The 14,027-nt window shown below is 42.5% G+C and overlaps 1 protein-coding gene across 4 annotated transcripts in view; it reads right to left on the reverse strand.

The window, feature by feature from the left end:
* Nucleotides 1-6,730: 6,730 nt before the first annotated feature.
* Nucleotides 6,731-14,027, reverse strand: part of rhobtb4 (Rho related BTB domain containing 4) — a 40,411-nt gene continuing 33,114 nt past the window's right edge. For all 4 annotated transcript variants that reach the window (XM_069682522.1, XM_069682521.1, XM_069682523.1 and 1 more), the window contains 4 exons: nucleotides 12,720-12,870; nucleotides 12,506-12,594; nucleotides 12,186-12,291; nucleotides 6,731-12,056 (listed from right to left, as the gene is read on the reverse strand). In XM_069682522.1, the coding sequence (XP_069538623.1) occupies nucleotides 11,878-12,056; nucleotides 12,186-12,291; nucleotides 12,506-12,594; nucleotides 12,720-12,870 (525 nt within the window). In that variant the 3' untranslated portion in view covers nucleotides 6,731-11,877. The remainder of the gene's footprint in view (nucleotides 12,057-12,185; nucleotides 12,292-12,505; nucleotides 12,595-12,719; nucleotides 12,871-14,027) is intronic.

Genomic DNA, 14,027 nt, shown 5'->3' on the forward strand with positions numbered 1-14,027 from the left:
CACTGGTCTTTGTGCAGCGGGGTAGAATAAGTTTGCACTAAAAAGCCCCACCTCCCGTTGAGAGAGTGGAAAGCATAATGACTTCACTAGCTGGGTCACTGTGAAGAAACGCAACCTCTCGGCTACATGGACCAGAACTACGTCTACATTCATAAATACTTACTTACTGACTTACTTACAATACTTGCCTGTTCTTACGTTGCTTTATTGTGCTAAAAGCACCACCATTAGCATTATTTTCATAATGCTTCTACAAATGTATGATAGCTGTGAGTCAATAGCATGGAACAAGCCCTTAAAAATAGCGTTGTTTTCTCAAATAATTGGGATTATAAGCTTTTATTTGAGCAGTGATGTGGTTTTTAAAGGGGCTACAGGAGCAAGGCGGCACCTTTGGATCTGCCAGTCTCTCTTTGTCTCTTATTGTTGTTCAATTGGCCCCCACTGGCCCTTGGCAGACTCAAGAGCGGCCATTTACAGTGCAGGCGATCTCCAAATGAGCCACAGAAGGGCCAATTTCATGGGAACTGAGTCTGAAGCAGGCAGCGTGCAAAAAAAAAAAGAGCAGGGAGGTTGTTTCAGTGTTTAAGAACAGCTGGGGGTCTGTGCAATGGCTGGTCAACAGTGACACACACTCACAAGCTGAAAAAGCCATGGTACACACAAGCGCTGCCATGCACCGGTGCAGTGGCTCACACACAAAATCTGCAGACATGCAAACACACACTCTTGCACTGGTGTTCACCTGAGGGTCAGCAGCATGGGGGTTAAAGACTGTGGATTATGGGAATGCTCCTGAGCTGTGTAAGTTACTTAGCAGCCATTCTTAGTTAATCCAGGACAGATGTAGGCATTAAAGTCACAGGTTTTCTGATGTGTCAGGCTCAGGCTGGACTCGACCTCATGACATTTGATTCCAGATCGCGTTTACTTTTAGGGCAAAAAGTTCCCATCTCCTCCTTTGTTTTATCCCGTTCTTGGGTGTATTTTTCACTGTCAGGGTTGCAAGTCATCAGGGAAGTAATAGATCTAGGCTACAAATGCAAGAAGCTTTTTAAAAATGTAAATCTTCTTGTATTGATGTTAGAGGAGAGGAAGCCTATATAAGATCTTTAAAACAGAGGCACAGTGACTCAAATCTGGTTCTATATCTAACCGCTGTATGACTTTTTGTTTGGAGGAGTGAACATGTCTCCCACCAAAGGCCCACATCTGTTAATCCCTTACTGTAACTTCTGTGAAATATGTTGCATTAGTTGTATAAGCAAGCATCCGGCACCCACAGACTCCGCAGTCTTGGCCAAAGCTTGCATGCCAGAAGGACAGGGGGCATGACATCCCCACGCCGCTATTATTCTTACAACTTCCTGCTATTAGAGGCTCTCCTGCCCTTCCAGTCTTCTCAGTCCTTCTCTGTGGATGTGAACGGCAGAGCTGTTATGCTCCACTTCAGAGGACTTTGGCATTTCCTTTTGCTGGGGTGCGGTGGCAGCTGTTGTTGGAGATGGGGTCTAAATGTGGGAATGATTGTATGTCCAGTGGGGATTTTGGACTTGTGTGTGTGCATGTGTGTGATAATGCGGATTTTGTCCTCATTTACTGAAACTCCTTCTCTAATTGTCACCGGCTTTTTGAGCAGCTTCCTGCCTCCCTGGCGTCGTCTAAGCTAACAGAGTGTGGGTGACAGAGTGTTGAGTGGTCAGGCCACATTCAACATCCTCTCAAAGTCTCTTAGAGCACTCTTTAATCCTGAATCCATTTAAGAGCAAGTTTCTTAGATTGTTCTTTGATTTTGAGTCCTTGTAAATGTTACTGTTCCAACATGTAATGATGCGTGGGATTGCATAACATACAAATCATAATCTCCCTCTGAATTGGCAAAATAAACTTTTGCAACCAAACAAACCACTTCCTTGTAGGCATGGATTAGCCCAAATCCTGCTTTCCTGCATGGGGCGTATCAAGAGGCCTGCGTGGCAGGTTTATGTGTGTCCAGACCTGAAGGGTGGGGTCAAAAGGTCAGAGATGGGTCTGGGTTCAGGGGTCACAGCGTGAGCTAACAATGTGTTTTCCATTGTGCACACTTTAGGAGGCCAGGACATACCTTCCTCCTCATTATGTGTGAGCATGTGTTGTCGTAGTTGCATGTGTTTGACCAGTCTGCAATGGTTGTAATCTTCTGTTCAGGTTGTCATAAATATAGCCTTTTCCTGTGACATCATCTCATTGTGTTGTGAATTTTACTGTTTTACAGTTTGAGCTGCAGGAATGTGTCTAACCTTTTCGTGCCAGCTAAATTAACAGACAAATAAGACTGTGCAGTGCAGGGGACTATTTTCTCTTCCCCGCTGTGGTGTGTGTGAGGAAACAGCAAGAAGTGATTAGTTACTTTAATCAAAAGTCAAATATTTGTTTGCAAGATTACCATATATTCCCATTACCTACTGAAACAGGAAAGATGAATGGACTTTCTGTTTGTTTTGCTAATGTGGTGAGATTAAAAGAGTTATATTTTTTGAAGGCTACACCTTGAACGTCCTTGATTCCTGCCTTACTCAAACTGCATCAAAAGCCCTTGCTACATTTACGATATTACTTAGAGAATATTGTTTGTTACTTCAGCAGACTGAAGACATTTTGGTCTCACCTCCTCTTGTTGTGGTAACTCTGAGCTCAGTGGAGGAGTCTTGTTATTGCTCCTCTGGAGGTGGATAATGAAGTGTGTGTGGGAGAGGGAGGCTCACTAGCCGTGATGATACAGCTGAGTGGAAGTTAGTCACAAGTGATATGCGAGAAGTTCACACACATTTATCTGAGAAGCCGAACTCGCAAATGTACCAGCAGCTGCTCTTTGATTGCTACGCCTTGAAAGACAATTGAGGTCAATTCAGGTGCCAGACAGGTGCGATAAGAGGAGGAAATATCAGAGATATGATGCAGAGCTGGAAACAAAAGACACTGGACGAAAGAGTGCACACATTCATTTGAAGTGAAGTATAAAATTTCCATGCTTGTGTGTGTATGAGATAGAGGGAGAGAGAAGGGAGGGTGGAGGGGTGTACACATTCTCTGCAAAACTCTGGGTGTCATCTCTTTGGTCTTCCAGGTGAGGTCACTGCTCAGCTATGCGCCTTCACAACAACCCTGAGATATCTCCCCCCTGAGCCTCCGTGTGTGCACGACTCTGTGCATCTACATTTGTGCTGTGTGCAATTTTAAACACAAACACTTGCACTGAAAATAAAGGTTTTCCAAGCTGCCACTTATTTCTCCCTTCACCTTAGCTCCCTTGTATTCCTTTACACTGAAGTAACACAAGCTTTTGACTTCCTTGTTGTTTGGAAATGCCCTTCGCTTCAGTGAAATATGACGAGCATAAACTAACGGCAGGGATTTACAAGAATAAAAAAAGACCACAAATCTTTGTTAAAAAAAGACGCTTCATGTCTGCTTTCTTGAAGAGATCGCCCTTAAATTAGACCATGCTGTCAGGATTCATAAACTTCGCTTTGAGAGGCCCTGATTTAGAGGAGTGTGTGTGTGTGTGTGTGTGTGTGTGTGCGGGGGGAGTGCAGACAGTTTTGTTTATGGAGCAGACCATGGGGAGGTCTGGACCAACAACATGTAGATGAGACACACTTGGAGGAGGGGGAATTATACAGAGGAATGTGTGGTCACTTCTACACCAAGGACCTACTTTGTGCATATAAAGCAAAAAAAGCAGCATAAGTTAGTTTCAGTCACTTTCACTAAGTCGCAACATTATAATTGTTTGCTTCTCTGTTCAAACTTACCTTCATGTGTTCCTTTGTTCAGACCCAGCATGCAGGACTTCAACTGTAGAGGGGCAGGCCCAGCATTTCCTGTGTTTTATGGTGTTTGTGATGTCATTGCTGGGTCGTACCAAGCGGAGGGTTTTGGTTTTCTGAATGGAGTTTCCTTTTGATCATTTAATTCAGCCTGAAATGACTTGATATAAATACTGACCCTTTGAAAAGCCGTTTAAAGAAGTAAGTAAGCTGCTGTAAAAAAGACCTTGTCTTAAGCATAATGAAGAAGTCAACCTTATATGTTTATGGTACAGGCCTCAGCAGTGTCTGTGTTAATTGAAGGCCCTATAAAGGTGGTGGGAGTTGGAGCTTGCAGGAGAGCGGTGAGGCTTTGCAGGCTTTAACACGTGTGTTTGTTTGAGTTTTTATGCTTTAGTTATTTTTAGTTTGTCTTGCATTTTCCTAACTAGATCCTTCCTTAATACTCGAGCTCGAATATTCTGAAGAATGTTCTGTACCTTTAAAGCTCTGAATACACTGTGACGACTAAAACCTGCAGACAAATATTTAAAGGTCTTTCTCCACGCCTCAAGCATCGGTAAGATTAATCTAGCTGTACTTCTGCTTCTATTGCACCTGTATGATGCATAAAGGTTTTCCTTTAGCTTTGTGTTTCGCTTCCACATCCAGATCTTCTTATCTGCTCCAGAGGGATCCCAGGAAAACGAGAGCCAGATGTGGTGATGTCAGCGCGTGTGTGTGACTCCACAGATGTGCTCTTGGAGGCTGCGGTGCGAGAGCAGGGGAAAGGTTGGTGGGAAACATGCACGCAAACCAAAGATCGAGTAGCTGACGCAGCAGTAAGGTCTGTAATCAGTGATGCTCGTGACTGTCGATGACGCTAAGGTCCCTGCAACAAAACACATAGTAAAATTCTGTATTTACTGGAGAACAAAAGGAAAACTAGTGTACGTCATTGCCTGTTGGGAGTTTGTTGGTATTGTTTGTGTGTTTTCCTATAAGAGTCTGATTGTAACACACACACCAAGACGGCATATAGACACAAACCGCACTAGCCACCTTCCCTGGTCGCTCCTCTAAAGTTACGCATCATCAGCCACATCACTGAACTTCATCATGGCAACACTCCCCCCATGCTCCTGTGGCTTTCTGTGATCTCCCACCAGACTTACTTTATTAGAAGTCTCAGCTCGCAGCATGCTGATCATGATGATGCATGTGGGAGGGAGACACTCGGCCCCCTCAGCACAGTTGCTGACTCAGTCCTTCTTTCATCGACTGAAAAACACCTAAAAAGAATATAGTAAGAGGGCACCTGATGGGTGGTTTGGAGCTTTAATTTGGAGACATGGATTGATTAATGTCTCATTTTATTTGAATTCCAATCAAGCTCAATAAAGATTAAAGGGAGACACATTGAAGTATAATAAAAATAGGTTGTATTTTCTATTTGTGCCACACTTAATGACGCAGAATCCTAGATTTATCGAACAATGTCCAGTTCAGAGTTTGCTTGGGTCGTCCTTGGGTCATTTTAGGCCGCTGTTCAGCAGAAGTCAGTGCAGGACCTCCTGCCAGGTACCAGAAACAGCACATATCTACTATCCTTGGTATATCCTAGACCCCCAACCCTACTAAACAAAGAGCACCTGCCTGATGATGACTTGATAACTTGACTAGATGCAAAGGCAATCAACCAAACTAAAAAGCCTGGCATGTGTGAGGCATATAGTTGATGTTTTAAATAAATGGTTAAACCTGTAGAGGGGGCGCTTGTTTAGCTCAGTTAGTAGAGTAGGTGCCCCATATACGGCGGCTACAGGTTTGCCTCTTGCCAAATGTCTTCCCCACTCTTTTCTCCACACATTTCCTGTCTCTATGTCTCTGTAATCTAAAGGTAAAATGGCCAACAGAAAGATCTTTTTAAAAACACTGTAGAAAAGTAGGTGTATCCATGTTTGTTCTGTATTTAAGCTAAGGCTGCAACGCTGTTTGTTTCCACTAGGTGGCAGAGATGCTTTAAAGTTCAGTGTGCGTTTGCATATAGTGAAACAAAGTGTTTCACGCATTCATTTCACTCTAAGAGGTTTATTTTTAACTTGTTAAAAGACATATTTTCTAAAGTATAATGGAACACCTGCTGTTCCATCAATTAATCCATACACCCATCATTAATTAATCAACATCCAAAACTAAGAATATTCATATTGTATATAAATGTTTAAAAAAAAGGAGCTACATTTCAAACAAAGTTAACTTTCACCTCTTTGCATTAGAAAAGCAGTAAAGTCAGTGCAGTGTGAGTTATGTGCTTTAAGAACCACCAAAGCTCACATATATTAATACCAGGGGTCTCCAACCCTGCTCCTCGAGAGCTACCTTCCTGCATGTTTTAGGTTTCTCCAGACTCTAACACACCTGATTTGTATGATCTGCTCGTTATCAACCAACTGAAGCATCTCAGGGGATTGATGATGAGCAAAACATTCGAATCAGGTGTGTTAGAGTACAGAGAAACCTAGGAAGGTAGCTCTCCGGGAACAGGGTTGGTTGATGATTTGATGCTGGTGAGCATTTTTAAGTAAGCCTTCCTGAAACCAATGATTTTAATAAGATGAAAAGAATAAATCATTAGGAAGTGTATCAAATAATATAGTGTGTATCCAGGATTAAAAAATAAGTTTCATTTTATAGTTGTCTGTATTTGTTTTGCTGTATGCAGCACTTTTTAGCACTGAACAATTAACATTTCTGCATTATAGTGCTGCAGTCATTCTTGTGTGCCTTTCTGCACTTATGCAACTATGGATATAATCGTTTTTACAATTTCTAAATAAAATGTATGAGTAACCCTACCTGGAACAAAGAAGATATCAGTAGTATGGTCTACTAGTCCGTAAAAGTCCATGATATAATACAAGCACACAATAACAAACGTGTGAGACGAGTTCAAAAGATTAAGAGTTTTAATAAAATCCATGTCAAACATCAAAATACTGAAATGGCAAAAAAGAAAAACATTTTTTCTACTTTTGTTTTTTTTATGTTTTTTGTACAAATCACAGTGGTTCAAAAATATTACAAATTTTTAGTTTCAAAACTTTTTTTTTTTTTTTTGCAACAGCAGCAAAACATTCTGATTGTTGTACATTTTCTTGAAAGCCCTTAATAGTTCGTGAGTGTGGTGTGCTCTTTTCTTTAGCCTTTTATTGTAATACACAGAATAACATGAGCAGTAATAATGTTAATAAAAACTCATATGAGTCAATGGAAACAAAAGTGCATAACAATACTATACAGTATATACGATCCACTTAAGTACAGCATAGAGCAGGGGTTAATCACACCATGTCTGTGTGTATACACGCTCTCTCTCTGTGCATACACGCCTCTGTATACACCTGCTTACTCAGAGATATAGTGTGCTGAGCAGTTAGAAGGTCAGAGGTTATTTTGAGCTGGGATCAAATTTACAACACTGTACTTTGGATAACAACTATAATCATTAAAGCATCATATATTTAGTTGTTACAGCTAATATTTTCCTTTAATTCAACCAGTAGTTCACAGATGCTGTTCCCCAACATAGAATACACCGACTTTATGCATCGTTGCATAAAGTCTTTATAGTAATTTGCAGCGAAATAGTGGAAGCAAAAGGGCGTACTACTGAATTTGAGAGAGAGATCATGAGAGAGTGGAAGATATTTCACTTTGAGCACAAACACTGGTAAGTATAAAGACTCATCCTACTATTAAAAAAGTTGTATTAGGCTACATAATAGAAAGTGCAGGCACCAAAAAGAGTGCGAAAACATTTGAAAACTGCTGGTTTGCTGGGTTTCTTGGTCATTTCTTAGTTGTTTTTTTTGTTGCGTAGCTTTAGCGTAGATGACATTGCATGCTGCACTAATAAAGCTTCATATTGGAAGTTCCCCCTACAGCCAGTAACAATGCTAACATTAATGATGAAAGAAAAGCTGCCTACTGTCATTTCTGTGCTCACGTGTGTGTGTATTTCTTGGCTTGCTCATCTTTATTTGGAGACCAGGAGGTTGCAGGTGCAGAGACGTCAGCCTGTGCAGAGCCGAAAGAGTGAGGTTTCACTGAAGGCACAGGAGAGGAGACACCAACGACTACAAACAAGGTGTTCTCTCACGTTTAAAAGAGGAGAGGCAGGCCTGCTAAGAAGGAGGAAAGGCTAAATAAGGAGGATGTGACAGTGACAAAGGTGTGCTAAAATAGAACAATACAATCCAAACTAACACCACAGCTCTTCATCCTACAGCAGGATGTAACTTTAGCCTGCAGGGGTCAGTGTGGAGCAAATATTGAGGGCTGAATAAAAGGGTTTCATTTTGCATTTCCAGCTCTCCCTCTGGGTGTGAATTCTGAATTTTGCAGCTTTAAAATGAGAGAGAACTCAAGTTGTTTTGAACCCAAAGTACCCTGATAATCTAATACATATTATAGCAGTTATTATATATTTAAACCTGCAATACTTGATTAATTTTATAGTTCAGTTTAAGAAAATTTCCCATGACCCCAATTGCATACATGTGACCTAAGACAGGGTCCTAAACCCAAGGTTAAGAAACCTTGCTGTATAAACAGAAGCCTGTGCAGAAACATGCATCATGCTTCAACCATTCAAAGGCTTTTTGTCATTGAGGAGATTTTTTTGAATTTTCTTTTTAGGCTTCTTAGTTTTATTTCCTGCTCCCAAAATCTTAAAAACCACAAGAATAAGCTTGATTGATTGTATTAACTACAGTAACAGCAAAAAAAGGACAGCTGTAACACTGCACAGCAGCAACAAGTGTCTGCAGAATATCCCAGCATGTTATTCAAAAGCTGTATATTTAGTGATGCTACCGTAAGCTGTGCTGAGCTAATGTCGTAGAACTGAGTTGTGCATAAAGCCACATAGCAACAAGAGAGCTACTGTGGGGTTCAGTGCCAACTGTAGACCTTAAAGAAGTGGTGGGGAAATTTAAGTGGAAACATCGTGCTACAATCATCATGTTTAAAAAACAATCTTACACAGGGAACATTTCATGCTAAGCACAGGAAGGTAAAGTCATCGACAAAAAAAGAAAGTGCATTCCAACACCAAGTGTCATTATAATGACAAAAGTTAGGCCACCATGCAAATTAACCACGCTCCAAAAGTGGTTGCCCCCTCCCAGCACACAGGCCAGCCAGTGCTCCTTAGAAAGCTTTGCTTATATTCAAAGTCAGTGGTTTTAAAGTTACAACACAGGAATCAACCTGTTCATTTTATCACTACCTCACAATCACGATGACGTGAGTCTTTCTACATCCAAATAATTAACAATCAAGAAAATATTAATCAAAGGCCATATGATTAGACACACCAGCTGTACTACACTCGTTTAAGAGATTAATACAAGGCCGTTTATCTGCATGAGAAACAGCAGGAGGCTGAAAGAGTCTGGCTCAAACATCCCCTCAAGAAAGGACAATGGCTGAGAGTGCAGCAACACCATAATCAATCCTACAGTTTTAATATCATCACGGCCATTATCTACCCTCTTCCTCATATGAAGCACCGCAGAACCCGTCTGCAGCTTTGAACTGAGATTCTGCTAAAATCCCAAAACTAGAGTTCAGTTTTGTCCAACTATAAGGCACATGGACCGAGAGAAGAGGCTTAATGGGTCAAACCAACTATTAACAAGACAAATCTAATAGCCATACGATCTATAGGGACTAAAAAAAGAGGCCATGGAAGTCCATCAAAAACTGTCCCCCAGCTTCCTAAACTCCCAAAGCGTTTACATTTTGGGGGATTTATTCCAAACTATGTAGGTTACATGTAACGCCGACTGAAACGTGTTCACGCTCACTCTTTTCAGAGAGGAATCGGCTCAATTCTCACTTGGGTCTCGTGGGATCCGATCTGACTTCTATTTTGGTGGCTGACGATGACTTTAACACACCACCCGTGGACAACGGCAGAGCGCGCCACACGTCTCACACGATCTCTCTGGCTCCTACAGTTTGCCTGGGTAAAAAGCTGAGGGGCGCAAACCCACAAATAGAACGACGTGCTAATAGAAACTCATCACCACAACGTCTCGTTTTCACATTCGGCCCTGGAGCCCAAAGGAATTAGCACCCTTGACGGGGAAATCTGATTTGTTCTCATATGCAGTTATATATATCAAGCTGTTCGTCATTAGAGACAACGCTCACAACTGCAAATTCAATCTAAAGTAATCATATTCTCCTGGTTAACGAGGAAGCAGAACAGATTCTGAATACAAAAGCAGCAAAAGACATAACAAGGTTGTAACAACTGTATGTAAATCTACACATTCTGAAAAGCAGTGACCTATCATGACCTGTTACAGACTGTTAGCATACAGAGAAGAAAAGTTAAGGTTTCAAAAAATGCTCATGTGTTAAATTTATACATTTCTGCAGGTAAACACTGAAGAACTAGACGGACGATTCGACTGTGACGATGTTTGCTGTGTGTTCATGTGGACACTTTCTTACTGTGTCGTAAGCACCATGTTTCAATTCCAGCCAGAGGAACGGAAGGCAATGTCCAGCAGAGACACCTTTCTCCTAACGCCACGCACTAACACCACCACAAGGAGGGATTCAATCACCATGTTATACTTCCCTCTTCTCCCACAGCCCACTTCCTCTCCCTCTTTCCTCCAAAGAAAAACAGGGAAACAGAAACGAAGAAAGCGAGGAAGAGAGAGAGCGATCAAAAGAATCACAGCTTTGGTATTTAGAATTAGATGAAAATCAAGAGGCTAGTTCTTAAATGCACAAAAAAACACACACTGCGATGGTGCTTTACACCTTGCAAGAATTGAAGTTATAATAGTGTTCTTAATAACTGAAACGAGAGTGACGACATCTCAGACGTAAAAACTGTGAGAGGGTTAGTGCTGGGGCCCTGAGCTGTGCTGCCCCTAGTGTTTGTAGGGGTGTAAAGGCAGGCTGGCTGAGGTGCTTCAACACAGCCTAGTGGTCATGGACGTTACAAGCGCATTAGTTAATACTGTACCCATCATTCCTCCGTGGCAGAGGTATCAAGTAAGGCTAGCCCTGGTTGCCCCCCCCATCACCGAGTGGTCACTTTGAATGTCTCTGAAGTGCAGTTTGGTGAATCCGACTCATCAAGGAGAGCTTTTGTTTTGCTTTGTTGCACGTGTGGTGTGCATGAAAAAGGGGGTGGGGTGCAAGGGTGCATGACAGACACCAAGGACCACATCAATACTAGACTGGTGGCTAATAGCTATGATTAAGCCCCCTGATGGAGTGTCCTTACTTGCTAATGGTTTTAAGGTTGCCTTAGGCTCTAGAACAGTCCCATCTTTGCGGATGCAACAGCAAGTCCTCAACACTTCCTTGGATTAGCGAACCTGTTTCGCTAAAAACATATAAAAAGTTCAAATTATATCAAATTAATAGTGTCCATTCCTGGGATTCCAGAGCTGGTTTTGGAGGGGTGGATCTTTTGCACGAGGCTGCGTGTGCAAGCTAACAGTCTGCGTAGAAGTGAAGGCAGAGGTAAGCCCCCCCTCCCCCCGAGAGGAGCTGCAGTGGTCAATGTGTAATAGTCATTAAGGTCAATGTGAAGGATGGAGACTGAGAGAGATAGAGAGCCCTTGCGCCCAGTCCAATCACTCAAAGGCTGGGACGCTGTGAGTGCTGGTGGAAGGACGGAGCTCTGGTGGAGGGGACGAGGGGGCTGCACTGCAACGCCCTTTCAAATCAGGGCGTCTGGGAAGCACTCAACTCGGAAGCATCACTCAATCATAAAACCGCAAACATACGCTCACACACGCACGCACATACCCTTCAGTTAAGTCTACACTTGTCACACAAGAAAATGCACTCATGAAGTCACCCACAATTATAAAGAGGCACATACATTCCCCCAAACATGCCCACACTCAGGCGTACTCGCACTGAGAGTCATTCCTCCACTGATAGACGGTTCAAAGCCGACCTCCTCCTCTTTATGCGGTACAGGAAGTTAGGTATCCTGGACGGGATGACCCAGGTCAGGATGAAGAAGTCAGTGGAAGACGCCTGTTTAGGAGACGTGTGGAGAGGAGGACGGGTGTCTCCAGAAACACCAGCCCCGTTTGGTGTGTTGCTTGCGCAAGATCTCCTCCTCACGCTCGCGCTCCTTCTGAGAGCGCAGGTAGCGGTCCTCCTCTTTCAGGAACCACACAGGAGGCCAGCGCTGCTTCTCAAAGTGCCTCTGGTTTTCTACAGAGAGGGAAACAAAAATGACAGGTGATTGATGATTTGTTCAAAGTAGTTTTACTGCAGGGTGAGCTGCATGTCTGAAAAGTGGTTTGGGACAGGCAGATTATCAGGGCCAAGAGAGGCTTGTACCTGGAGACATGGCTTTCATGTCTTTGGGAAACTTGCGGCAGATGCTGTTGTAATTAGTGCAGATGTGATGGAGACACCAGGCTGATAGTTGCTTGGCATTGTGGAACTGCAAAAGAATATGAGAGAAGATATGAGATGAGTTGCAGCTGAGAAAAGAGAAAGGCAAGAAAACTGTTAAAAGGTGAAATCAGAGACAAAAAGTGACACAATTTTATTTAATTTAACATGTTGTGGATAGCTATTCATCATTGTGAAAATACTTGGAAATTATCCTTAAAATAAAAACATAAAGAATTATCATTCAAAGATAATGAACAGACCTGTGCAACCTCCAGGTAGGCCAACACCTGTCCATCAACGTCGCCTCCTTTCACCGCCAACTGCAGAAGCTCATCCACAGCGTGCTGTTCTGAAGACGCACAAAATATAAAGAATGATGTCAATATTAACCTGACCTGATAAAAGCTTAGTCACAGATAAAGCACTATCAGAAGCATTAAAGCATATTCTGAAATACTCAGGCAGTGTATTTACCTGTGAGGGCGACAAGACGTGGCAAACAGAGACGATTGGCCAAAACAATCAGCTCCATTGGCTCCAGACCAGGACAGGGCGTCAGCAGACCGCAGTACAGAAACTCCAACACGCCACGCATACAAGCCGTACTGGTGTTAGGAATGGGCACCTGGAGGAAGACAAGATCAAGAGCAAAGGAAACAGATGAGAAATGATGGACTGAGAGTCAATAGCAGAATCAACAGACTAAAATAAACATGTTTAACAGGCTAAAGAAAATAAAGGAGTATCTACATGAGTTTATAATATCATACTAACATAAAATGTGTGCACCTCTAGCACTTGTACATGTGTGTTAAGATACAACATAATATATAGTTCTTATGCTATATTAGTCTAATGGAAACAGTATGGCTAATACTAAAGACCCCAAATCACACACAGGCACCCCTGCTATGCTGAGGACTGATGTCCAGCCTGAATGTCTATCACAACTACATGCAGATACCAACTCTTTTAACAAGAGACCCCCAGATTCAGTCAGATTATGCTCCTTTAATTACATAAATTACACCTGCAGTGGCCTCAAGATGTCGCTATTCCATCAGTCAGACCTGTTGACTGTAGTCGGACCTGAACTACACCAAAGGCACTGCTCACGCTGCGTCTTACTGTAGCATAGCTTTACACTTTAGGTAGATAAAAAAAAATACATGCATACTACTGAGCAAGACCTTTTAATGTGCCTCATTACTGTTAGGCAGACCAGCAGCCATTCAGCACCAGGTGATGCAGCTGAAGCTCTGAAAAGACGGAAGCCCGTTAGATGATGAGAGCAATGACCTGACCCCTGCAGGAGCTCTCCGAGCGAACCCACTGAGCCGCTCTTCAGCCTCCAATTAAGAGAATGTCAGCTTGGTGTTACCTCTCGTTATGACTAAAAAAGTCACAACGCCGAGACGAGGGTGGTCTCTGGTGCTTAAAGACCCAGCTGGAGCCAGGAAGCATTAATGAGTGGATACGTTCACAGTGACAGGACGTTTATAGATAAGATCAGCTGGTGTACTGACACCTGTTCTGTTGCCCCCTCAGTCTGCTGGCCTGGAGGTCAATTAAATTAATAGTTTAGTGCAAGTTTTTCTTACTTGTAAACCTATAACTGCAATGAAGAATCGATGTAAATGACATATCAGACCCTGTAGGACTTATGGTTAAAACCCTCCAGTGAAAATTAAGAGCTTCACTTTGTAAACATCTCCATACAGTATCAGGGACAACATAAGCAGTCATCTCCACGGCTGGGCCTGTCTGTTTTAAACTGCAGTG

The sequence above is a fragment of the Semicossyphus pulcher genome, unplaced genomic scaffold (assembly GCF_022749685.1).
Source record: "Semicossyphus pulcher isolate SPU_LCO1_2020_fin unplaced genomic scaffold, fSemPul1.0.p SCAF_6, whole genome shotgun sequence".
Lineage (NCBI taxonomy): Eukaryota > Metazoa > Chordata > Actinopteri > Labriformes > Labridae > Semicossyphus > Semicossyphus pulcher.